The following is a 27,536-nucleotide window of genomic DNA, read 5'->3' as shown; positions in this document are numbered from 1 at the left end:
CTTCGTTCCTAAAGCTACAGGGGCATGGCAGTGAAATCGTGCAGTCTGGCTGATGTGCAGACAAGTCCTCACTTTCTGTTCCTTGTCCTGTGCAGTGATTTCCTTTACAACAGAGCTGGACTATTTAAAAACTCAAACCTTCCGGTCTTTTTAAATATATCTAACAATGACATAGTCATTAAAAAAAATTTACGAGTAAATTTGCCTTCAAAGCAAACAGAGTGTGGTGACAGCGTGGAAAATCAATACATGTTCTCATTTTAGGAGAATATTTATAGAAAGGGGGTTAAAAACCCAAACCTTTCAAGTAAGTTGAGCAGAACTCAGGTGCCATTCATTAGACGAGACTGAATTAGAGTGCTCACGTGCAGGGTTTTTTTCCTAATTTCTGTCCTATCAAAATTTAAATTTTATTTCTATAGCAAAAATGGCTATTTCAAAACAACTTCAACCCTGTGAAGTACTTGAAATTTTAACCCTTCTGAAGATGCCAGCTTTAACAGTCCCCAAAGGTAAGGAAGCTTTAAGTGTTAACAGTTCCCACTTCCGACAGCACAAAAACACATCTACAAGATACTTTAAGGTACAGAAACCCCAAACCCTACTCCCACCTCCCTCTTTACAGGCACCACTGTGGGCTGCAATAAATAACCTTTAAGTTATATCCTGAAACTTGCACAGCAACATTCTGAAAGAGAAAGCAGGGACTCCAGAAGGGTAAATTCCTCCTCTCCACGCAGCAGCACCCGGGCAGCTGTAGGCAGCCGGCTCACGGGTGATAGCTCTGTAGGATGTTATCGAAGGGGAAGGACTGGTAGAGCTCCTCGGTGTGCACAGCGTCGCTGTCGTAGAACTGCCCGTCCTGCTGCCCGCTGCTCAGCCTGGGCTCGCCCAGCACCTCCGCGTCCATGAAGCCGTAGCTGGGCTCGGCCAGGCCGGGCTGCGCGGTGGGGAAAGCGGCGGCGCCCGCCCCGGCCGGGGGCAGCTGCAGCTGCTGCCGCTGGCTGCCCGCGCCCAGCACGGCGCTGAACTTCTCCAGGCTGATGCTGCCGCAGCTCATGTCGTCCGTGTCCATGCCCAGCACGCCGGAGGCGCCGCCGCCGCCGGGCAGGTTCTGCAGCTCGGGGCCCGGCAGCACCACGGCTCCCAGCCCGTTCGTGCTGCCGAAGGTCCGGAAGAAGCTCGAATCCTTCTCGTCGGGCCAGGCCAGGGCTCCGTCGGGGAAGGCCGGGAGGGAGGCGCCGCCCTGGGGCTCGCAGGAGAAGCTGCTGTGCGGGTGGGAGCCGAGCATCCAGAACGGGGAGGACAGCACGTCCTGCTTGCCCGGCCCCGCCGCCGGCTGCGAGCAGCTGGGGTACAGCTGGCTCGTGTTGGACAGGGCTCCTAACCCCGGGGACATCATCAGCGTGGAGGGAAACATGTTTGGTTCTACGGAGAGAATGCCGCTTTTTAGGTTTTTTTTTTTTTCAAATTACAAGCAGTAAAAGGCAAAGGAAAGACAGCAAGATTGCACGGGTATTTCCACTGTCTACCTGCTTCACTGCTGTCCAGGATGGACCCCAGAGTTCTGGGCAGCAGCAAGAGAGCTGCTTCCCTCACCCCTCTATGGCCCATCCTGAGGGTGACACAAAGAACTGATAGCTTGAAGTCTGTACAGTCAGAAGCATCACTGTCTTGCAGGAAGAAACCCTCAAGGGATTAGAATTTGAAGCAAAGAGAGGGCACTATCTGTTTAAACCACCATCAGACTGCAGGCAAAAACCTACCTTTCTTAATTGCCTTCCCTTCAGGAGTGACCACTGGGAATGGGGATACCTTGGCCCTCTCCATCGTGTTGGACCCTGTGATGGAACACAACATGAGTGTGCAGCATTTACAGGGAACAGCTCCATCTAAATGTAAGGTCACTCAAACAAGAAAAAGACAAATGTTTTCCTTACCACAGTCCTGTATGAGCTTCTGCCAAGCCAATGTTGATCTCTGCCTTTTTGCTTTGTTGCCATATGGATCTGCAGAGAAGGGAGTGGAAGGGAAAGTGCTGGATTTCTCTTTAAGGAAGGCCTAAAGGAACTCCCTAGGGGCACCAAGTTGTACTAGGAATTACTTAAAGGAAAGCATTGCAGGCATGGCAGCACTAACAAACCATGCCAGGGTTAGCCAGCAGTAATTCTGGTCATTTCACTGAAAGAGGGAATGAACTGACTGCTGTAACTTTCAAACCCCAAATTCTACTTTGCCAAAGCAACGCTGCGGATTTCCTATTAATCAGGCCACTACCACGAGTCCTACATTGACCATGGCTGTTCAGAAGCACATCTGGTGGTTGGAACCATACCCTTTTCATCTGGCAGGTATCTGAAATCCATGGGCTCACTGACTTCCTGGTCCGAGGGCCTCCGCAGCTGCATCTTCACCGTGACGGGCTCAGAGATGTCCCTGAGGAACGGCGGCGTCCGGAACACGATGGCGACCTGGCGGTGAACGTCGGCCTGGGAGAAGGAACCCTTGGCCTCCCAGTTGTCCAGGACAAACCTGACTTCTATATCATCTAGGCCAGGAGAAAGAGAAGATGCTTGTCAAGCTGGAAACTGAGAACTTGCAGCAGAAAAAAAAGGGGGAGCAAAGTGAGGAGCTGAGATCCCACGAACCGGGAAGCTGTTCCACCCAGCTCCAAACCCAAACCACTCTGAGGTGTATGCTGTAGGGTTTCAGCCCCCCAGCAGAAAAATGGAATGTGTCCATTTGGGAAAAAGGGAGAGAGAAAACCTAGTCCAGGCTACCTTTCTGAACTTTGTCACACAGCAGAAATATTTCGTCTCCTCCTTTGACGCTTCCACAGTTCTTGTTCACACGACAAATTCTCAATTCTGCAGTGTTGGGAGCTCCTGGAAGCAAACAGGAAGATTTAATGACCTAGAATTACTGTGGCCTTGTCACTGTTGGATAGGAGGTGCTGGGAGATCAGGCACATGGAGGAGGAGTGTGACACCCTGAAATCCACACAAAGCAATTTCCTCCGTACAGGAAATTCAGCAGCAGGGTCTGATATTCCAGGATCCTACAGCTTATCTCCAAACACAAGACAGCAGCACTGCTGTGCCACCCACGCCCTGACTATTGTAGAGCAGTCCAAAATACTTCCCCCACTGAGGTGGTTGTGCTCAGCCCCACTGCCCTTCAAGCTGCAGAATTCAAAGCAGTTCTGCGGGTGACATTACCTGGTACAGTCACACTTCTCTGGAAAGAGCTGGGCCAGCAAGTCAGGAGAATTCCCCTCTCTGAGGATCCGGCTGTAGTTCTATTCTCAGAGCTACTTGGCCATCCAGCCTCTCCTCTGTTCCCCTCTGCAGGTGTCCAGGAGCAGCTCCATAATTTCACACCTTCACCAAGGGCAGCAGGTTCACCCCAAACCACTCAGACTTCCAATTCCAGGCTGTGGCTGTACAAGAACAGCCCTCAGGACAGCCGGGGATGCAGAGCCGCCCCTCACCATGAATTAGCCCCCCTGAAGGCTGCACACTGCATTACAAACAATCTCATGGCTATGGGTGACTCCAGTGGGATGGAGCCACACTCTGCCTGGTGGTGTCTGGCTCCATTCTGGAGCAGCAGCTCCAAACATATTTAAAATGTCTGGAATGATCCAGCTGGTGCTGCTCTGACACCATGAAACTGATCCTCCATGAGGCTCCACCACCACAGGCTCCCCATTCCAGACACAGAGAAGAAACACAAAAATCAAAGCTCATGGTATCAACCTCAAAACAAACAAACCAACAAAAACCAAACCAAACCAAACCAATCTGCTTTAGACTCTCAGTTTGAATCAATTCCTACCCAAGTACAGCTAAACTACAGCTAGAGCAGAGTTCCTGGTAACCTCTCACCTGTCCCCAATTATGTAGTTCCTATCTGCAGTTCCTACTGTCATTATTCTAAGTGGGAGCTCAGCCCCATGTACTACATGACACACACCACTTCATTTGCTGAATGAATCAGAGCCCTTCAAGGGAGGGGAAACCAAACAAACCCAGAAACAGCACAGGGCCATGTGACTGACAGCGTCACAGCACACTTTTCACAGGAAGGGTAAATTAAGAATTGTGAGGAAAAGCCTGATTTTACCAATGTTTCACTTCTGTGTGCTTGAATGGCACTCAATAGCAGAGAATCAAGGAGTGGTCTGGGTTGGAAGGGGCCTTAAAGATCACCCATTTCCAACTCCCCTGCCACGGGCAGGGACACCTCCCACTATCCCAGGTTGCTCAGAGCCCCATCCAGCCTGACCTTGGACTCTTCCAGGGATGGGGCAGCCACAGCTTCTCTGGGCAGCCTGTGCCAGGACCTCCCTGCCCTGGTACAGCCACACTTCTCTGGAAAGAGCCTCTGTGGAGGCTCAGATCCCAGGGATGCCCAGCCTGCATTCCCTGTCCCCTGAGGGCACACCCTGCCTGTAGGACAGAGCAGCTCTAAGCAGGCAGACACTTCTAAAAGCGACAGGGATGTGAAACCCAGGGCTGTTCTTTAGGGTGCGTGCTGGGGTTTATTTACAGGGCTGCTACAGGGAGGGCTCTGAGCTGCAGTGCTGCTCAGACACCCAGCACTGCCCCTGCCTCCCCCAGCTCTGTGTGCTGCAGTGCTGCCCACAGACACCCACAGCACTGACGTCAGCCCACCAGGAGTAATCATGATTTGGCACATTTCTAAATGGCAGCTGAGGCAGAGGTGAAGATCTGGTGCATCAGTTTTTTATCTCAGCCCTGATTATTTCAGTGCAAGGGTTCTCAGTGACACAACGCTCGCAGTTCCAGCTTCTAGATCGTTCTGGAGGGGACTCTAATTATATCAGAGCCATCTGAGTTCATACTCAGCATATTGACAATGGTTTGTGCCCACATCAACACAATCCTAACTTCAGGAAATGCAGATCTCATTTTATTCAGTACTTTCTGCTAAAATGAGGATGTCAAATATTTAGCATGGAAACACTCATGCAGAAATTAAAAACACTGCAGGAAACTTTCTCAGGATTAAGAGCTCTTTTGCTACTCTGCTCCCAGAGAGAAGTCCAGCAACACCAGGGGCTAAAATCCTCAGCTGCTGATGCCCTAGGGATGTCCAGTTTTGTGGAATGTGGAAAACAGTGCCAAGAATGAGTGTCACATACTTCTGCCCCCTCCTGGAGCATGACCAAGGACTCCTCTATTACCCACCTGTACAGTGAAACAGCCATCAACCAGGACACAAAAGGCCTTCAGACAGTTTCCCACTGGCATAAACCTCTCTTGCAGGTCCCATTCCAGAGCCCTCACAAGGCAAAGGCAAGGCTCCCTAAGGGCACAGACAGGCTCCAGAGGACTCTTGGAAAGCAGATCAGCCTTGAGGCAGCCACCCATCTCACTACTATCACCTTAATCACTTGGCACATCAGGCTGGGCCTTTCCTCGCAATCACTGCTGCTGTGTGCGAACAAGGGCTGGAAAAACACCCGGGTGTGAGTCCAGGAATGCCATGGACAATCCTCACTCTGGCTGGCCAACATTTCACCCTGGCATCACACCTGAATGCATGCCCACTGTGACTCGCCATGGACACTCACGCACCTGACAGTCCCAAGCCACAGAAGCCACCCAGAGCTGGCACATGCCTCAGGAAGCTGGCATTGCCCATCCCAAACTGAAGAGAAACACAGAAGGGGAAAGCAGAGAGAGCCCCTTGGCTGAGTGGTACTCACTGTTGTCGTAGATGGGGTTGGAGATGAGAGGAGGCAGGGCTATGGTGTAGCTGCCGTGCTCGTCGGGCAGGAAGGCCTGGAAGCAGAGCCGCACCACGTTGAGGTCGTACTCGTCGATGTTGTGCAGCTGCTCCTCGGGCACTGAGGGACAGACAGCGCCCAGGGTCAGGCACACAACCAGCACCAATTCACCAGACTGGGGATGAGGAGATGGAGCTGCCCAGCTGGACAGGGGCTGCATGAATTAATCCCTTGCTCACAACACACCATACCAAAGCCTTTAATGCCTTCCCTGCACACAACAAGGTCCAGCTGTCCAAGCTCTCCAGCTGTGTCTTGTGCCTGGGCTCCTCACCTTGCCTGCCACAACAGCTTCATGTAGCTATAGCTTAAAAGGAATTTTTTATTCTTCTTTGTGCGTGATAAAATTTACAAAATTAATGTTGTTGCCCAAGAGAAATATTTTGGTCCAAAGGGATCCTAGGATCCCAATAAAGACTTTCTTTGGCTACATGGTATCATTATTTTCCTCTAGAAACTGAGATGGAAGAAGACGCAGAAGGCAATTCCTGGGGCAAGAATGAAGATGAAACAACAGAAACCACCTCTCCATCCCACCACCAGCAGTGTCACAGCTGGACCTTTCAGAGCAGGGATCAGTGGAGCCATTGGGATACAGATTCGTGGCACAAGAAGGAAAGCCTTGCTGGAAAGGATCCATTTCCTTGCATATTCCTCCCAGTGTAAAGCCCAGCAATGCATAACCCAAACTCAGCATTTCAATTTTGTTCACTCCTTATTTTAATTACAAGACACAGGGCCTGGGGTATCATTACTGAACACTTCATGTATTCCCAGCTTAATGGACAATTCTGGGAAGAGCAGCCCCCTCTGAATTCCACACTTTCCTTTAAGGTGTGACACTAAACCATTATGCTGGCATTCAATGCTAGTAAAAATGAGAAACTGGCTTAATTTCACTTACATAGAAGTACTGATAATTAAAATAATTGCAAGTGTTTCTGTCTCCCCAAACCCCTCCCAGCAGCAGTTCAGCAGTTACCCAAAGCCAACATGTGCCAAGCCACCAGATCACCAGCTCTCCACTCTCCTCCCCTCCCTTTCAAAGGGCTCTTGCAAGAGCAGAAGATTAAACATGCCTGTGATAAGCAGCCTGGGGACCACGCTGTACTGATTAGATTGCCTGCTCTGACCTTTAGCATTTATCACTGGCTCAGGTCTCCACCCTGCCACGAGTGGGATTCCACAATGCCCACTTGAGTGGCTTCTTCCTTTTACCTTTTGATAAGTGTGAAATTGTAAGTGTGATGAGCTCAGAATACTTTCCACTGGGCATTCTGAGTCCTTCTGGTGCTCTGAATATCAATTTCTCCTGGTCTCAAGTGCAAAGGGAAATCAAGTCACCTTTCCCCTTTACAAGCCTGTGATCTGCAATATTTCAAGGCAAATACAGCAGCGAGTACAAAACTCAGGCACAACTGTGTGAGCTTCAGAAGTGCTGAGGCCCAGGGGAGTCCTGCCTGTGAGCACTTTGCAGGTCGGTGCTGGCTGTGTCACCAGACACACAAAGTTTCATGCTTTAATGCCCTTCATTAGCTCACCTGCAAACTGAAAGAGGATCTTTAGGAAGCGGGTTTGGAACAGACAGCTCCTCAGCCCGACCTGGACTTGGCTGACTTACAGCCCAGCTGCCTCTGGGTACAGCCTGATTCAGAGAACACAGAAGGAAAAGTGCACTTTCCAAAGGGCACCTTGCAGAAGGGCCATCAGGAGAGCAACTCTAATCCATGCCCTGACACCCTGACACCAGGGCTCACGTTCCTGTTAGCCACTGGTGACCATGTGGGTCCCTGCAGAGAGCCAAGGGGTGCTCAAACCTCAAACCTCTGCACAATTAAACCATGCACACAGATTCCATACCTCTGCCTGAGTAAGCTGTCTGTGGATGGAAGCTGAGCACGAAATCTGGATCTGGCTCCTGACCCTGAATCCAAAGTGAGGACATTGTGGTTGTGCAACCAAGGCCCTCTCTCATGCTAAAGGAGCCTCAGTCCCGCTCTGGGCCTTCCTCTGGGAAATGTGACTCTTCCTCAGAAACGTGTAACAGCAGACTGAAGCCTAAGAGTTCTCTATAAAAGCAAAAATACTCTAGATATGGAGAAAATTAGCAATGCTAATGTTCAAATGATGTCATTTCCTCTGCTACAAACTTGCGCAAATTCCCAATAAATCTGTCTGACACCTGACACGGGAGTGGTGTGCCAGGAATGGCAAGGGACAGAATCACTGTGTACAGCTCATTCTATTGCAGCAAAAGCCACTGCTCCTGATTTGCATGTTTACATAAACCATTTAATCGAATCTTTAAAAATCTGGCGTTCGAAAGAGGAAGCGTTCAGTCAAGAGTGATTCCTCTTGGGCTATTTTTAACCCTATGAGAAGAACATAACAGTGCAAGAAAAGGAGAACAAGACAGCTGCAACTCCATCTTGTGATGACACGCTTCAAAAAAGAGAGACACCAGATTCCATGTGCAGATGAAGAAGCGCACAGCTTTCACCGATTTCAAAACAAGACAATCATCCAAACAAAACAAAATGCTGTTATTTATAACAAACATCTAATCCTGCTCCCTCTGAAGTCCATTTGAGAGCAGCCACTGGCTTGGAATGGATGCTGGCTGACACCTTGGGAATATTAAAAGCAAACAAAGCCGCGGCAGACAAACACCCCGAGCGACACCCGGAGCGCGGCCGGGTGGAGGATGGTCATGTCATCCCATCCTATTCCACCAGCCTCTGTGCAGAAGGACAGCAGAGGGGTTAAACCTGACAAACCTGAAGTCATTAGAGTTAGGAAACGCTGTCGAAGATTTTGGGAACGCTATGTGCTGGAGAGGAGGAGCAGCCACTCCAGCAAGCCCTGCAAGCTCAGGACTGAAAGCGGGGGCATCACGGGTGGGAAGGAAAAACGTCATCCCATGCGGCACCTTGGGGGCACAGGTGTGGTGAAAAAAGGCTCCAACACAACACAAGAACAAAAAAAAACAAAAAGGGAAGAAGTTCTCTGGTTTTGGCAAGGGTTCAACTTCCTCTTCTGACTGCTGCTCGCTGTGTGGTACCACACCTTAGTGTCTTCATCTGGATCCAGCTGAAAGAGCTGGAGCCCAACCAAAAGCCTGGGTATATTCCTGTGATGGCCCAGTCTAATGACAAAAAATAGCCTTAACCTGGCAGAAACCCTTTAACTGAAGTTACCTCTGCACACAGGAACACATGGAGGACTATTTGTAAGCTTTACAAGGAGCTTTCAGAAGTAACTCACAGAAATTAAAATAATATTTTACAAAACCCTAAAATTCTAAGGTAAGTATGGACTATGATACCAAAAAAAGTCATAAAAATACCAGCAGCACCATGGTAAAAGAAATCCAACCCTGCTCACCAAGATTCTGGCAAGAGAACTGCAAAAGGAGTACCTGGAGTTACGGTCAAACCCAGGGTGGATTTGCTGTTCATCTGTAAAAGGCACTACAATAACCAGTAAAAAATTTCATTATAGATCTGGTCACAACTCTTCTAACAAAATGCTGGTTCCTCAGCTTTACTAAATAATTATCTTGGAAATAATTCCCTAATCCATTGTCTGCTAAGGTGGAAAGGGCCCAACACAGTCCCAGTGTGGGCAAAACACCCCACGTGAGCTGAACTGTGAACTCCTTCCAACCTGAGCTGGCTGATCCAGGCAGCTCCCAGGCATCAGGTTTGGGCTGTCCCTGTCTCCAAGATTTTTGTCTCTAAAATCCAGAGATGCTCTGCAGGGATTCCACTGAATTCCACTGAGAACCTGCTGGATTTGCATCTGTAATATAAAACTGGAGACTTTCTGGGTTCAACACACCAATGTCCAAGTCCAAGTTTTGGACACAAAATTAAAGATGCTGGTAATGTCAGGCCTCCTGTTTATTAATTTCTAATTATAGTTTTGGGGGTTTTTTTTAGTATTTCAATAGCTTTCAACATCCAGCAGGGCCAATAAAATGCCATTTATATGATTAAATAATGGGGGGTTAAGGGCTCTGATGTTCACTCATCAGGTGATGCTTCAGGGAAAGTGAAAGTGTGTTCTGAACACCGAAGAGAAACGATCAAGGGTTTGGTTTTTTGACTGCTAATGTGACACCTATCAAACAGCAGATCCCTCACACTGAGCCCATCACCCAGCTAATGATGTCACCCTTCTAGAGTGGGCAGAGCTGGAGGCATCTCAGCTTAACCTGCATGGAAACTTGAGGGCAATGTGGTGTGACACAGCCAGAGAGGGGGCTCTGTGGAGAGCACAGCTCACCCTGCAAAGGGACATCCTGTGACCTGCCCGCGTCACTGAGGGGCTGCAGGGGCACAGGAGCCACATGAGATGTCAAAGAGAATGACCTTCCACCAGTTAAAACAGCCCAGAGATCACACATCATTAATAATCATCACACATCGCTCCCCACATGTGTGGGGAACACACATCATTAATAATCATCATGAGTTGTTTCTCTCTTACGCAGATGAGGGTTTTTAATTTAGGGATATGCTGGGAGCTCAGTTTCATTTAAGGGATGACACAGAAGTGGTTTGCCTCCAGGGTTTTGCTCCTGGAGTACAAAGATACCCCCCTTGGCCCTGATACCGACCGGGCAGTCTAACTCGGTCCATGCCAGAGGTTTTGCTGCAAAAGGTGGCTCTGCCCAACCTTTCCAGCACTGCTCAGGCTGGCTTAGCTCTCATGTGGTGAATCAGATCAAGGAACTGGTCTGGCTCAGAACTATCTTGCCAGAAGGGAAGAGTAAAAGGCTTGTTTTCAGCCAGCTGGTTCCCACGACAGGCAGCCCTGGCGCAAGGGAATCGGTGGAAGCAGGGCTTCCTCCAGAGCTGCTGCTGATTTACACCAGGCTCAACCAGGCAGGGAAAGGGGCTGCAAGCCACAGGTCCCTCTTGGTGCCCAGATTCTTCGGGCAACCTGAGCCAGGGCCCCAGCACCATTAAAGGATTTCCTTTGCACATCCAACCTAAATTCCACTCTGTTTGAACCCATTTCTCCTGGTCCTATCACTACAGTCCCTGATGAAGAGTCCTGGTGAAGCTGGGAACAAGGGGAGGGAAGGACTGTGGCAGCACTGTGTTTCTTCTCCCGATACACCCACACCTGTTTTATTCCACTGAGATCCACAAAAAAGTAATTTTCAATCAATTCTGCAGAAAAAACGAGAAACTCTTACCTGTACATTGAAACAGAAAGCGCATCAGCAGCACCCATTTTTCAAAAGCAAAATGTCAGTGAGTTGGTGAGTGCAAACAACTAAAATTCAGACACCATTCAACAGCCAGCAAACACCCAAACTTCTGTGGATACATTTCCCTGGTTTACAGAAGAAAGAAATGCAGGGGAGGAGAATGGCCTGGCCAAGGGAAGAACTGGAAATACAAATTACACTTTCAAAATTCAGCACTTGTTTTGCCTAGGCAATGTTTCTCTGGCTTCTTTTCCTGTTTTAAGTTCAATGTGAAAAAGGTAAAGTTGGAACAGATTTAAACAAGTGTGTCCATCAGCCTCTGTACATTCCTGATACCTTTCTTTAGCAATTTCTGTTTCTACCATAAAAAAATAAAGAAGTCAGCATATTTGTCTTGGTACCTGGTAATTTTCCTTTTTAAGCCATTTGAAAGGGGTCTGTCCTTTCTATTAACACATGCATTTTGGAAGGAGCAGAAGGGAGCATTTGCACCAGACCAGAGGAACAAAGGGCTGCCCAAAGCTAAGCTAAGCTAGGGCCATGCCCCGACCAGGACACGCAGCTTCCCTTGAGTGGGGTTTGCTCTGTGCTACCAAGATTTTACACTTCAGGATGTAACAGGGGGGCTGCACATTTGTTTTAATACAAGAAAAGAAGCTCAAAGGTGATGTCCAAGGAGATCATTACAGCAGACACTTCAACCCATCCCCATTGCCAAGAGCTGCTCATGGAATCCATGAAACTCCATAAAACTCCCTATGGAGCTGGCACAGGTAGAGAGGGGGATCCTGGGGATGCCACAGGAGAGCAGCACCAGAGGAGAGGTGTGACGGTGATCACAGGGGTCGCAGGATGAGGGAAGAGATGAGAATGTTGACTCTGTGTTTCAGAAGGCTTGATTTATTATGATATATATATTATACTAAAACTATACTAAAAGAATAGAAGAAAGGATTTCATCAGAAGGCTGGCTAAGAATAGAAAAAGAATGATAACAAAGGTTTGTGACTGACCAAGACAGTCTGAGCCAGCTGGACTGTGACTGGCCATTAATGAGAAACAACCAGATAAGACCAATCAAAGATGCACCTGTTGCATGCCACAGCAGCAGAGAATCATTGTTTACCTTTTGTTCCCGAGGCCTCTCAGCTTCTCAGGAGAAAAAATCCTAAGGAAAGGATTTTTCAGAAAATATCAGGCTGCAGAGAGGGGGTTTCTCATGGAAGCCACGGAGAGGGGCGGGCATGGGCAGAGGCGAGCGCGGCGGGGGCGTCACGCACTGAGTGGTGTCACGGCACCGGGTGGTGTCACGGCACCGGCGGTGACGAGCGCGGGGTCAGCCGCCGACGGGCGGAAAGGGGAAACTGCAAAGGAAATGCTGCGGAGGCACAGCAGACGTGTTGAGGTGTGGGCTGCAGGGAGAACCTAAAAATGAACTGCACGCTCCTAAGCGCAAGCAGCTGCAAAGGAGCAGAAAGATTAAGCCTGTGGCAAGCTCCAGGGAGAGCCAGGTTATCCCCGCTGATAAAAACTGCCTGGAATTTGGGGATTCTCACTCCAAGACAAGTCCGGGGTTTTCGTGCTAGAAAAAGGTCATTCCTCTGTAACACTGCACTGAGTACAGTTTTTCCATAATTTAAAGAAAACATTTAGGGCTTTTCCTCATTGACAATTAACTCCAGTTGTTATTAACTCAATTGTTGTCTCTATGTCAAGTCACACCCACTCACAAAAGCTCTTAACTGAAAACTGGCTCTTCTTTTAATTTGAGTTGGCTGTACATCAGACAGTGCATGGGAAGACAAGGATATGGCACAACTCAACAGCTCCTAAAGAAAACAAACACCATAGAAAGCAGACATGGACCAGCTCCACTGGAGGAGTAACTCTGCTCCTTCGATGCTGCGCTATTTGTATCATCATCATCACCACCACCACCATGCCAAGGAGTCCCAGCTGCATGTTAGGCTGACACTGTGCCCCATTTCCCTGGAGTGCTCAGAGATGAGAGACAGAAGGGATTTCTAGAATTCTTGAGATTGTTAGAGGACAAAAATATATGGCACGTGTTTTGGGAACACCACGGATCACAACCGCGGTGTGGAAACAGCAATTCCCTGTCTCTCAAACAAAGCTAACACAAGAGGAGCAACTTGATTGCAAGTCATCCATCCTATGCACACAGCTCCTACAGCCTGTGCTGAACTTCACAGGGGACAAATGCTGCCAGCCCACACTGGGAATTCACAGGCAGACAGCCTTACAGGTGCACTGGCAGAGTGACTCCGATCACCTCCAGCTGGGCACACGGCAGCGATCTGCAAACAAGTTCCGATCACCCAGGGATTCCGCGGTAGGCATCAGTTGTTTAGGGTCAATACTCAACCTCTCTTCCCCAAAAGGAGGCTCAGGACAGGGAATGCTTGTTCCAGAAGAAAGTGGGGAAGAAAAAAGAAAAGCCTACCAGCCCACAAGCACCCTGAAGGCTCGTTTTCCATGAAGTTTCTTTGATGATGTCACACAAGAAATGAGTAACATCAACTTGCGACCTGCTCCAGAATGTCTCTAAACAGGCAAGTCAGATGCCTCTCTGAAGACACAGAGGTGAAGCACAATGAAGGATGGATTCAGCACAGCCTGCACAATCCTGGAAAATGCACCAACACTCCTCTGACCTTAAAAAACAAACTAAATCCATACATAAAACTCTCAACCTTGTCAAGCAGCGAGCATTTGCAGTGATTGCTGCTCGCAAAACCCTGTTCTGATCAACTAAATAAACACGTCAAAACATTCCTGTCACGAATCCTGTTTTATTAGACCTTGGTCCCAGGCTTTTCTAGGCTCTGCTCAGCGTGGGACTGCCCTGGAGGCCGCTCCCAAGTGGCTCTGCTTTGTGCTGACACGTTAACATGCGCCGAAGGGCAGTGACGCAGCTGGGGATTGCCAGCGGCCCCTTCTCAGCACAGCCCCTGCCCAGAGCAGGCTGCTGCCCTGTGTGTCACCCAGGCAGGCTCTCCCCTGCTGCCAGGGCAGCAAAGGGGCCTCCTCCACTGCTGGACTGGTGGGAAGCAGCCCAGGATCTGCCCAGATGCTACCGAGCACAACTTTCTGTAATCGCCCAAAATTTATTAGTGGATGTGGAGTTCAGTGTCAACAACTTTAAAAATCTACTTCCTTCTAAAGAAAAGTTCCCCTTTTATTGTTTGAAATCAAGGTAGAGCTGGCTGAGTCAAGTCGACATAATTCAAACCCTGAACTGTTTAAATTGTGCTGATGAACTAAACTCTTGCCAAAATACTGTGTGCATCCATAATCATAACTAGGGTAATTGCTCAGATGGGTCATCAGGGCCATCAGCCTGATGCCAAACAGCTGCTCTGAAATGAAGAAAAATATCTAAGACATTTCTTATTCTGTTATAAATTCAGCATCCTCCTTTTTGTTCCAATTCAGGGACATGTATTTTTTAAAGTCCCCAGAAATCCAGCTCTTGACCCTCCATTAAGGATCTTACCTGAATATAGTAAAGATTTCTGTGGGTATTAGAAAACCCACTGAAGTGTCTGGAGAATCTCCAAGCTCCTGCTTAGGAAATACACTTAGAGAAATATATGACTACATTGACATTGCTTAGCTAATAATTTGGGGGTATTTATGCTTTTAATTTCATTCCCCCCAGTTGTGCCTGAATTCTGCATGTGTTGGTCCCACTGCAATTGGCCAAAAAATTTTGCAGTGTGTTCCCCACCCCCTCTGTGCAGAGAGCTTGGCAGTTAAATGGCTGTGAGGGGAGTTGGTTTAGCAAGTTGATCTGAAGGGAAACCACTCTCCTTTTTTTATTTTTTGCTTTCAGGTTGGTTTTCCACTGGAGCAACTCGCTGTGGGGCCACGCAGCCCCTGTGTGTGGTGGTGTGAGGAAAGTGGTGGGAGTGTGAGCAGGGATGGAGGGAAGAGCAGGATGACTCCTCCTGAGAGCAGCCCACAGATCAGTCACATCAAACAAAACCCTGTGGGCAACCCTTCACAGGTGTGGTTGAGCAGCAGCAGGCCCTGCCTCTGACCTTGATGAGCCCAACCACAGGATGGTTTGGGGTGGAAGGGACTCGAAAGATCATCTTGTTCCAACCCCAGCCATGGGCAGGGACACCTCCCACCAGCCTGGGCTGCTCCAAGCCCTGCCCGACCCAGCCTTGACACTGCAAGCCTGCTCTGGCTTTCTGAGCTCCCCATGCTGTGAAATCAAGTGAGGGGCAGTTCCCAGGGGGCTGTCAGCCCCCTGACCTAGCCACAAGAGACACAGCAAGAGAAGAGATGAGAAAGTGGAAAGTGAGATTTGTACTGGCTTAAGTTGTTGCAGAGTTATGCTACTTCAGTCTTTTACTCTCATCACTGCCAAAACTGGGGAAATCCAACTCCCAAGATACTTGTAGAAGCTTCCAGGAAAGGTTTCTGCTGCTATCCCACTCCTTCTGTCCAAGCAGCAACTCAGACTGCTGCTGGGAATTACAAAAAGTCAATATAAAAAGAAAAAGGGCAACTATCCAAATAGATTCATCATGTGATGACTGGGAAGAAAGACTGGGAGGGACACAGAAGGAGAAGACTGCTTCTCAGAAAGAGATTTTTTGGAGAAGAAAACAAAGCTCCAACCCAACAGGAAAGGCAGGACAGGACAAACAAAACCCCATCACCCTGCCAAGAGAACCAGCTGATTTCCACTCACCATTGAAAGGGTTAATTTTCTTTGAGATTCGTAAAGAAATTGATTCCTTCAGGTCTTTCTTCTTCACACACTGAATGCCCAGGTTCTGAAAACTGAAGCATATGTGGCAAGATTTCAGCAACTAATAACATCTTCAGTGTAGACTATTAAATAAAATATTCATGTTGACTAGTGTGATAATATCCAATGTAAGAAATGAAAAAAAAACTTCTTTTGAGAAGGGTGTACAAGATCTGAAGAGCAGAGATGCTGCTTTTCCTAAAGTAAGGGCACACACAAAGCAAAAAGAAGCAAAAAGACCTTAAAACAAAACTCTAAATCATTTACACTCTTAAAAATATATATTTCTATATTAAAATTTATTACTCTGCAGTAAATCTACAGCGATTAAAAAGTTAGATAGTCAGTCTTGGGTGATTTATAATGACAATCATTTTTGTAATCAATAAACCTGGTAATTTGCATTAGTTAAAGGATTTGCTCTCCTGCTTTTATCAGGGAATGTAAATCTTAAACACTATTATTAAGGGGTTTTTTTAACAGGTCAAAACAAGTTTTTAAATCTCACATAGTTATGGAAAAGTTCTGAAGAGCTCAGCTCCTCCTGATTTGCATAAAGTGCAGGTCACCCTGATGCAGGAGGTGGGGGGAGTCCCAGGCAGGCTGACTCTTTCCCACATGGAAAAACCATGACATCATCAAAGCTGAGTGGATGTAAAGCAGGAAGTTAAAAAAAAAAAAAGAAAAAAAAAAGAGAAATAATCTGTGTTTCATGATGTTATAATAAGCTCTGAAAATGGGTTGTGCCAGGCATCTTTCTCCAGAAGTCCCAGCCATTTCCCTTCCTTTGAAACTCCCCAAACCTTCTTTGCTTCAGCAAAGAGCATCTTACTGCACCTAAAGATAGTCCTTGTTCCTGCCAAGAGTGCTTGTACACTTCTGAACAAGCTTATCCTAGCATGATGTTTAGTTTAATGTCCCCAAACTCCCCTGTCTGTGGCCAACACACTGTTCAGAGGTTCCCAAACCCTCAGCCATCAGGCTCCACTTCCAGAACCTCTGCTCACCAGAGGAAGGCACAGGCTTCCTTTGCAAACTGAACATGGCATGACCTAAGGGAAAATAAAACACAGCAGCATCTCATCATTCACTAAAGCACCTTGCCTTCCTGTCCTGGCTACTGACACTCAGACTGGGACTGCACCTTGATGAGCAATCCCATTTCCACCTGCTCCTGGAGGAAGCACTTTCTTTAGGGCTGGATCACAGCACACATGATTTCCCCCCTCTCACTCTATTCCACAGATTGTTTGAAGCACACCTCAAAGTCCACAAACAGGGGCAATTCCTCATTACAGCCCCAAAGGAAGCCTCTGGTGGACAGGAGGCTTTTCAGCAGCCTGAAGAGATTATCAATGTTGTCAAAGGCTGTGCTGTCACAGTGAAAGTGTGTTTGGCCATGCCTAGGCAGAGCTGGGGCAGAGGAGGAACTGCTGAGAGCCCCAGCAGGGCTCTGGGGTTTCACATCGATGGGCGCTGACAGGAAGCAAGTGAGATAACGAGAAGAGAGAGGGAGAAGTAGGAAGAGAGAGAGAAAAAAAAAATTAAAAACAGCTAAGAAAACTATGATATCATCCTTGCAAAGAGAAGAAACTAGGAAGTAAAAAAATCTGAGTACACAGGCAGCCCCACAAGCTCTGGCTTTCATACCCTTGCCTTGATGTCTCGGCCAGGGAGGGCTCTGATCAAGTTTGGGCAGCAGTACAAAGATCATTATACCACAGGCAGAACAAAATGCTTGGGAACTTTAAAACACGGGGAACTTCGAACAGCAGAAAGCAGAGTAATTACTCAGAGCAGCCCGAAATCTGTGATTAATAATTCCACTTCTACTGAGGAAAAAAAAAAGGATTTTTTGCTCAATTTGGGATGCTCAGCAAGAGTAAAGAGCCAGAAACACTATTGACAGAGAACATCTCTGCTCACTAATACTGGATGAGGCTTCTCTCCAACACGGACACGAAGAGAAGAATGTGAAGGTTGAGTCACCAGCCACAAAAAGGAAAATGACTTTAAACATCCAGATCCAATTATGGATCATACTGTTCTTTCATCTTAAAGCAACCAATGATTTGTTAAAAAAAAATGAGTGTACCGATGCTGGAAACATTTCAAAGGGAATGTGTCAAGCCTCCTCCCATCAGGACCTCCAATGTCAAACACAAAGCTCACAGTTTCACATTATCAATAAAATGAAAGCAGCCCACTTACTATTCTGTAGGTAACTGAGAGGCTCATATCCTAAAAATATTGAGAAGAATTGATGGATGGAGCAAACAAGCACCGGTGCTTGAAGTGAAACAGAGGCATGGCATTATGCCAAAGGACAGGATTTGATGCAACCATATAATGGAGATGAAATCCCAATCTGCAAATAAATATTTGCAGAGCATCCCAGTGCTTCTTGGCATGACATCCTGCAATGGACTCTCTAACAGGCTCGCCTGTGCCTCCACACTGAACCTTGTGCAACCAAATGCCAAGAGGAGAAGCAATCCTCAGCAATCCTGCACTCAGTGATGGGAACACGGGGCCACAAAAGGTGTTAAGCAATCAGGCTTTTCTGCTTTGGATCAGCAGGCACAGAGCTAAGGGGAGGAAGTGGGATGGGCCAGAACAGCAGACTTCCTTTGACCTTTGCTGAGGAACCTTGATCTGAGAAGACCAAGGGGAAGCTGGTGAATGGATGGTCAGAGGAAGGTGCAGGGTCATGTTGGAGTTTAGGATATTTGCAAGCCGGCGTGCCCCGTGCCACCGGAACATGCTGCAGCACATCTCTGATCCTGTGAGCCTGGATTGGATGCTGATCTGATCCCTTCAGCCTGGGCTGGATGCTGATCCCATCCCTGATCCCTTCAGCCTGGGCTGGATGCTGATCCCACCCCTGATCCCTTCAACCTGGGCTGGATGCTGATCCCACCCCTGATCCCTTCAGCCTGGGCTGGATGCTGAAGAAGCATCTCCACTGTTTATTACACCATCAGTGAAATAAATCACTACCTTCAAAACAGATGTGTCTTCAGCTCTCTCCTTTAATAGTGTCCTACTGACTAAACCCACGTAAACATGGAGTAATTTCACCAACACCAAGAGAATCCCATTGGCCTGAGAACTGTGTGTAAGAGCTACTTATACACTGAAATATTCACCTGATTTTCTTCCCAGCTCAGTTATGCTTACCCCAAAGCAATAGCCTACTTCCCTATTTCCTACATTGCAAACTGTGAACCACAAACAGCTTGCCAGTTCTAAATGCCCCTCTCCAGCAATAATCACTCCATGTGATTTCAGATAGTCTTAACAGCACTGAGAAATGTCTTGTACACATCCTGAGTTTTCCTCTCTGCAGATCCTTCCCTGGCACACTTACTCTTCAGAGCTGAGCCTGAGCAGAATCTGTATCTTCAGTCAAAAACCCCAACCCAAACAACAAGCAACAACACTGACAGCTACTAACATTTCTAGATGTGTCACCATCACTGTCTTCTAGGTTACACGATACTCAGCCACTACAAACTTTCTCCAGAAAGTCCAAATATAATCTCCATGGAAGGTGTGAACTTCCCTCATCACCACGAAGTACAAATTCTAATGCTGCTACCCTTTCTATTACTCATCATTTGTACATGTAGGAAAGAGTCATGCTCAAGATCAAGATGTATTAATGAACAAGGCTAAAAAAAGTAAATGGGAGAAAGGAAAAGAAGAGAGACATTGGGAGAATGGTTGAAGGAAAGAAAAGGGTGACAGGAAAGAAAAAGCACACGTGTAGTATCAAAAAGAGAAGGAAATACTTCCAAGGGACGTTCCCCAGGATGGATTAGTAAACTACAGCAAAGACAGCACGGTAATTGCTCTTTTAATCATTAATATGAGTTTTAAAACACAAGATTAGCAAATCACTGGCACAATTAATCAGACTCCCAAGCAACACCATTACTCACGACAGGACTCGCCGTTCTGGCCCGAACTCAGCTTCATAGTAGCCATCTCTGCAGTCTTTTCCAACCAGATCATGGGGGTGTGGCTTGTAGGGCTCATTCTTCGTTACCAACGTAGTTCTTATTTTGATTTTTCCAAAATAGTTCAGAATCTACAAAAAAATATGTGGGGTATTTTCAAGGTTTTAGGTATCGGCCCCCAGCAGTTACAGAAAATCAATTTTATCCTGAAATGCTCTGTGGAAGAAACACCAGAGCTACACAGGGGACCATACAGAACTGCTGCCTGAAGAACAAGTCTGCCTCCAAAGATTTCAGGAAAAAAAAACTCCTAAAGCCTCAGGGATGAGGATACTACCTGTGCAAGGAACACTAAGTAGCGAAAGAGGATCTTAGCAGATACAGCAATCCCCCCTGAAGTTGTTGGGTTTTTCCCAGCTAATTCTCAGATGAGTCCTCAATATTACACTCAAGCTGGGCAGCACCAAAGTCTCAAGCTCCTACCAGAGCTCTCACAGCAGTCATCAGCCAGTTCAATGCTCCTTTCTCAGCTGCATGAAAGCAACCTCAAGCTGATGGCTACCAGTGAAGTCACCAAGTGTGGGGGAGTGTAAAAGGAAAAAAAAAAGGAGGAAAAATAGTTTGGCCTAAATTGTTTGACACATAAAAGCTTGAAAGCAAATACAAGACTTACTCAGGCACATGTTTGTGCAGAGGTGAGCTTTCCTCCTCCACTTCCCCTGCCCTATAAGTAACAGTCCCTCTCCTTCCCTCCTCCTGAGACTCCAAAGATCCACCATGTATCCATTTTAGTCAACACTTCAAATCTTTAACTTGAACTGTGCTCTTTTGCCTGTCATCATCTGCTTGCATCAGTCTCCAATTTGGCTCCATTCAGTCTTCACACAAGCCACTCTAACTTTTTACCCTTAAAATGATACTTCCACTGCTCCTTCACTTTCTTCAACCATTACATCATTTCTCCCTCATTTTACACCCAGCTCCATGAATGTGAAGCCTGACCTAGCTGCTTTTGATTCTCCATTTCCCCCTTGATGTTCATCTTCATAACCACACCATGCAATTTAATCTCTTCCTGTCCCCTCTCTTCACATTTCCATCTCTAGAGGGGACTCCCCTGGAACCTAATCAGCACTAAAGCCTCCCACGGGCTTCAGGGAGGCAGGAATCCACCTAGAAATCACCTGCTATCAGCACAATCAGCTCTGTCATCAATAGTCACCTTTCAAAAGAACAAACTTGGCCAGGCTTGCACGGTCACATACCCATGTCCCACCTCCCCTCTGGGTTCTGCCTGGCCTTCATCTGCAGCACAGCCTAAGGAAAGAAGAATCAAGGCTTGATTCAGCCCATTCAGCTTGTGCCCTGACACAGACTTAGGCTGGGAGTCTGTGCAAGCCTCTACCCTTGCCAACAGCCCACACAGTTCCTTGTTCAATTGGCAGGGTGCTGAAAAAATGAGTCTGGCACCATCTCCATTTCCTGCATTCCCTAACCAAATCTGGCACTGTGATAGTCAAAGGGAACCCTTTGCTTCTTCCCTTACTAATTCTGGCTCCAGGGCTGGACCAGCTTCCACAGTTGCTTTTATGCAATAGAGACTCACTCTGCTGCTCAACACATGACTGCCAACACTCTCCTTCTCAAATCCTCCCTCTTAAAAAGCTTTTTTGCCTCAGCATAAACCATCTCATATTTCTCACATTTCACATCTTCTGTATCTGTTAATGTCCTGCTGTGATTCCAGAGACTCCATTTTGGGCTGCCCATTATTTTTTTTAATGCTGGCACACTCTGCAAACACAGATACACAGCCTCTTCCTGGGCAGGAAGATGGAAAGTGCTCTTCACTTCCCATTTAAATTTGAGCTTTCTCCTCTAACCTCAGCTCTGACAAACTGAAAGAAATCAAGGAAACACTGGCAACTTAAACATAAAGGGGATCAGAAATTATCTTCTCTTACCCTACCTGTTTAGGGTCTCTCCTTTGTCCAGCCTATGAAAGCTACTGCCCAAGTGGTTCCATTCCAGCTCTGCCATCTCTTTTTTTGTCCCTGCTTCGGTCACAGCTCTCAGGGCTCCTCTGAATCCCTCCACTCTGAACTTCCCAACCCATCCATGGTGCAACCACCCCACTCATCATGCCTGCAGATGCTCTGAGGGTACACCTCCCCCTTCTGAGCTCATTTTGAAGTTCTGCCTTCACACACTTCAGGCTGGTGTCTTTTGCAGAGCCCATTCTCCCCATCACGGGTGATTGTTCACTCGTACAAAGCGCCTTCTTTCATGTTGTGCCCAGCAACGTTTCAAAGCCTTTCCACATTTTGTAGGCAAATTCCTTCAACTCTCTCCCAAAATTCGTGCTGCAGTCCAAACCTTAAAACCAAACCCACGTCACCTAACTAGGAAAGCAGAGCAAACGTGCACACAGAGAAAGCTGCTAATGGATGGCTCCCAGACCTGGAGTCTTCACGGCGGCCCCTCTAGCAGCACTTTGTAAACCACCTCTGCCCCTTCTCCTCCTTCTGGAAACCAAATCTTTTCGTGACCAGGAGCAAGTAACTCTTTTCCCACTCTGCTGCAGCTCCATTTGCATGCCAAGGAAAGAATCCCAGAAGGTGAGATGAAAAGCATTGTATTTACTGTGCAGAGTCCAACACATAGCTACGAGCACCACGGTAACGCAGGCACTGCTAATTCCTGGATAAAAGCAGTATTTACCTGGATGGAAGGGAAGGTCTTGTTGTTCTCAGTACTGTGTTCTCCTGGAATGCTGCCTGCTGATCTTCCCTCACATTTGTATCTGAAACGCATGCCCCTTTGCCTGGGTTGCTCAAATATTTCAATGTAGGGCTCAGGGCCACCTTCAAAATAAAATAATTTCAATGTTAGAACACAGTAGAGCTTAAAAAGCAGCAGAAGATGCAGGAATTAGAATTTCTAGACTTTTGATTTACATTACCATCTTTCCACTTGGTCTACCCTATCAAGAAATCCACTCTTTATTTTTGGGTACATGCACATGTTGAAGGTGGGGCACAAGGGAAGAGAACAGGTTTGGATGAAACATCCACAGTATCAATGCCATGGAAGCAATTAGCAAAAAAAGACACCCTTCCCTCCATCTCATCTAGAACTTAGCTTCTTTTACCCATCATAGAAGACGTGTCTGATGAAAGAAGGTTTTGTACAACAAAACCCAAATCATTGTTTGGGATTTCTCAAATCAGTATCCAACATTTTTAGGAATGATACAGTTTTAAGAATGGCTGTCCTCTCCAAGCACTGGTACTGTCAACTGCTGTGTCCTCTTAAGCATCCTCCAAAAGGGAAGATGTTTGCTCAGAATTCATTCATTTAGTTTCTATCACAGTGCAGCAGAAACTATTCAAATTATGCAAAAAAACCCCACGCTCCTACTGGGTGGAATACTATCACTGTGAGCTCAAAAAATACCTGATTGCTCGTACTGAATTCTACACTTTGAGCTGCCCATCTCCTGTGGGGCTGGTTTCTAGTTGCAGTATCTCCCCAGACAATGACAACTCAGAAAAGCTATTGGGCAGTTGTCAGAAGGGAGGTTTTCAGGAAACATAGAGTGATAGCTGAGAATAAGGGACAGCAAAACTCTTAAATGGAGGGGGGGAGGTTAGAAAGACATTAACTTAGCAAGAGCCTAAGTACTTTTCAAGTGATGTTTTATTGCCAGACAGCAACAAGCTATTTCATATATCTCACTGAGAACATCAAACAGGACAGTCAATCAAACAGTGACAACAGTGGGATGGCATGTGAAAAACAAACAAAAGAGGCTAAGTAAATATTGTTGAAGCTGAATCATCACAGTGCTACACAATCAGAAGAACGTAGCTTATGGAAATGTCTACTGAGCTCTCTGTCATCTTCATATAATAGCATCCTCCTCAAGCAAGGCTGAGCATCACAAACAAACAGGACAGACAATATCCTGTGGCACAGCACTGAAAAAAGGTGCTTGGACTTCAACATAATAAGCAAAACAGTTATTAAATATATTGAAAGTGCTGAAAGGGTAAAAGAACCCCTACTTCCTTTTGCCCAAGGTCTGTGCTGCCTGTGAATCCACAGCACGCAGGTTTTGGCAAAGAGGTGGATTCCAACCCTAACTCCATAATAAAGGCTTCTCTTTTGCTGCTCCTACAATGGTTTGGGCACCTCTGCCAACGCAAAGCTTGAACTTTATGCCTGGGATTTGGTGATCGCAAAAGATTTCCAATGCTGCAGCAGTTCATACCCAAAGTAGGAAAATATTATAACCTAAGAGATAAAGTAATCAAGAGCAGCAGAGAAGGGACAGATGGAAAGAACGAGATGTGAGACATCACCTCAGTCTGACCTGAATGCACATTTATCTGTCACACACCTACAAGCAGGGGTGGACTGCATCCTCCACCATGTGAGAGCAGCTCTTATGGTCTTCAGCAACTGGAGTCTCTGCAAAACCTCCACAAGCACAATGCACTTCCACTTGAGACAGTGTTTGGGGTCAGAACCTTTGGGAACTGTTGTTCAGGACTCTTTACAGAGCTTTCCAGCAGTCAGTCAAAATGCAGTTTCTAAACTGATCACCTCCCATCAGGTAGATTTTTAAATAACTTTCTGATCACCAGCCATGAGCTGTCACATTAAATACACATCAGCCACTAGTCTAGGTGCAGCTCCTCAGGGGGATGGTCCCTTTTCTAGATACTCCCAGCTTTTTACCTAACTCTCCTTTAGATGAGCTTTGCATATTTTCTCTTTCTGGAAAACAAGCAAAAGGGAAGGGGAAGGCAGGCATTGATAACAAAAAAGCCTAGAAATGACGTAAAGCTGGTTTCAGAGACAGGAGAAGTCTGGGCTTCTCACAAAACCATGCTCATGCATCTGTGTACAGCTATTTCAACTTCCACACGTCAACTTACTTCAGTGCTACTGCATCCATCAGCACAAATACAGACACGTATCCATATACTAAATGAAAAATCTGCGTTACAAGTTAAAATGACCACATTACAGCAAAGTGCCTCCTAATCTGGCACTAATCTGGGAGATTCTCATGCTTACATAGCTGCTAAGCAGACAAGCAGGACACCCACAGACATGGTGTATTTGTCAGAACCAGCCAGAGCCTCGCAGCTCACTACAAGAGAGCAATCACTTGCTGCTTTAACCAACAATTTCCCTTCACGTTCTAGCAACACTCTGCTTGAGAGGGCTATTTTCTCACCTCTCTAGAGCCCTGTATTTTAAGGCTCTGGGCTCAGTGATCTTTACAGGGCTGTGGTTGAAACAAATGTCATTGAAGGTAAACCCACCGCTCAGCAGCAGGTGTGTTTGTGGGAAAGCAAAGCTCGGTGACGCAGCAGCCTCCAGAGATTAAACATTAAACTTCATTTTGTCTCGGTTGCCTCTCTCTCTATTCAAGAATCACGTTATCATCTCTGCTGTGATTATCAGTGTCATCATGCTTTGTGCAGAGAGGAAAGAGAAGTGTTTGCGAGAGGTATTACCAGCACTCTGCAGCCAAGTGTCCGGTGTTCCGTATTTCTGTAAATCAGCAATGTGCTTGTGAAGTGGCACAGCTTAACTATGTCACAATCTGCTCTCACACAGAGATCTGTTAGCTCCCACACAGTCACTACAGACCGGCCCTCCTCACGTCTCACTTTGTGTGTCAAACAAACGTGAGACACACCAAAACCCAAACTCTCACTAATTCTAGAGGAGAAACACACAGCTATTCCTATTTATTACCTGCCTGCCCACAACTACTCCATAAACCATTTGAAATGGAAGAAAAGAAAAAAATCTAGCTAAACCTTCATCTAAGTTCTTAAGAGTTTAATTTGTCTTTGTAATTAATTCTAATTGCCTATACACATGCTAGCAATAGAAACATTGTGCTACACATTATAACCTGCCTGCCATTCTTTTTGTTATTGAATTGCTTTTTCCCCCCTCGTGCCCTGAATACAACACTGAGTAAGTTTGAAGAGAATATAGGAGATCAAGTGTCCCAGTTATATATACAAGGAAAAGAGGTAGAAGTAGTGACAGCTGTGAAAGCTCAGCCAGTTTTGCTCATTCAAGAATGGAAGGGTGTTTTATTCTCACATTTTGAGCAATACAAAGAGGAACAAAAGGACAATCCCTAAAACTCGGAACAGACTTCCACCAGACCTCTCCATGACAAGAAACCTGTGAGAGTTTGAAGTTTGACACAGCCTGTGCCACGAGGGAAGTGTGACACACTGCCACCAAGCAAAGTGACAACCCGATCAAGGGTTCCTTTGCTCCAAACAAGCAGGCTCTGGAGGAACTGCCCAATTTGTCATTGTCTTGCAGGGACAGGAGTGCCCGGTGAACAGACTCTCCACCAACACCTGCGTGTGAAAGCAGAGCAGCTGTGGGTCTTTGTGGAAGATGCGAAAGTATCGCCCGAAACCCTCCGGCCCGAGGTGACTGCAGTGAGACACAGATGGGAGAAGCATCGCTCTTGAGCTCTGATGTCACCGCTCTGAACAAATCCCTGGTGGCAGAAGTCTGTCATTTCTAAAAAGCAAGAATCTATCCACTAGTAACCTTCTGCAACACCTCAGGCAAAGCGGGAGGATGGCGAAAGCTTTGTCACAGCACACCCCACCCAATTTAAGCAACTGGAAACATAACACGATTTGATTTGAAAAAGCAGTAATCTACCTACGGCTCCATAAACTGCACAAATTCTTACAGAGACCGAACAACGCTCACGAACTTCCTCTTTACTATCGTGTTACATTACAAAACGGCAACTAAAAGAAGAAAAAAAAAAAAACCGACAAAAGCTAACTAGTACCAGGAAGTTATAAACTTCCCCCGCTGAAAAAATTCCTTATCTGGTTCCTAATTACACTGAAAATACATAAAGACACGAAGAAAAAAAAAAAAACAAAACCCGAAACTGCTCTCTCCGGCTTCATTGTTGCGACTTTAAAATACATCATAACGTTTAAAGCACAAGCCCAGCTGTTGTCTCTCCGCGTAGACAGCACACCTATATATTTATCAGGAGTGAAAGTTCATACCTTGCTAAGTGGGAACAGAACACACATTCATGTTCTGAAAAGCAGCTTTGCCAATAGATACTATTCTAATTAGTATAGCCAAGTTTTAAATTTAGGGGCTTTTTTTAACCCTAAGAAAGATACCAGAGAGACGCCTCCCGAAACGATGACAAACTCGGTTTAATTTAGCCTCTAGAAACTTAATTGTGCATTTTGTTGTAATTACTCAAAGCACGATCCCTTATCTGCATTACTTTGCATTTGTGCCATCGCTATTTCTCATTCATTTGCATTCTCACAGCCGAGTTCCGATGTGAACGGGATCCCGATGAGCACGACCCAATCTCCAGCCCGTTGTCTCCATCCCAGACCGGGACCCGCGCGCTTATTTAACACCTAAACGCTCCCAACCCCACAATTTTCAGACCTAAGAGATCCATTTGAAATGGAACTGCCCCGTAAGACCTCATCCGAAACGCCGGTTCGGCCTCGCAGAGCAAACACCCGACGCGCCCAGCGAGGGCGGGCGGGGAGCGCTCGGAGCCCCGGGGCGGCCGCCCGCGCCCCCCGCCCAGCCCCGCCGCTGCTCACCGGCCATGCTGACAGCTCCGCTCCGGCCTCTCGCCGCGGGGCTCCGGCCCGGGCCCGCACAGCTCGCAGGGACACACGGACGGCCGCGGCTGCCGGG

At 46.9% G+C, this 27,536-nt stretch overlaps 1 protein-coding gene across 1 annotated transcript; it reads right to left on the bottom strand.

Moving 5' to 3' along the window:
• Positions 1-96: 96 nt before the first annotated feature.
• On the bottom strand, positions 97-27,536 carry REL (REL proto-oncogene, NF-kB subunit). Its single transcript, XM_084202055.1, has 10 exons — positions 27,440-27,536; positions 22,506-22,648; positions 19,767-19,915; positions 15,763-15,854; positions 5,735-5,875; positions 2,781-2,885; positions 2,336-2,548; positions 1,941-2,009; positions 1,767-1,841; positions 97-1,428 (listed from the first exon to the last, which is right to left on the bottom strand). The coding sequence occupies exons 1-10, from the start codon at positions 27,444-27,446 to the stop codon at positions 770-772; spliced, it is 1,653 nt and encodes a 550-aa protein (XP_084058181.1). The 5' UTR covers positions 27,447-27,536; the 3' UTR covers positions 97-769.

Source organism: Fringilla coelebs (genome assembly GCF_963513975.1).
Source record: "Fringilla coelebs genome assembly, chromosome: 3".
Taxonomy (NCBI): Eukaryota; Metazoa; Chordata; class Aves; order Passeriformes; family Fringillidae; genus Fringilla; species Fringilla coelebs.
The sequence above is the reverse complement of the archived record's forward strand: the minus strand, read 5'-3'. Positions and strand labels throughout refer to the sequence as shown.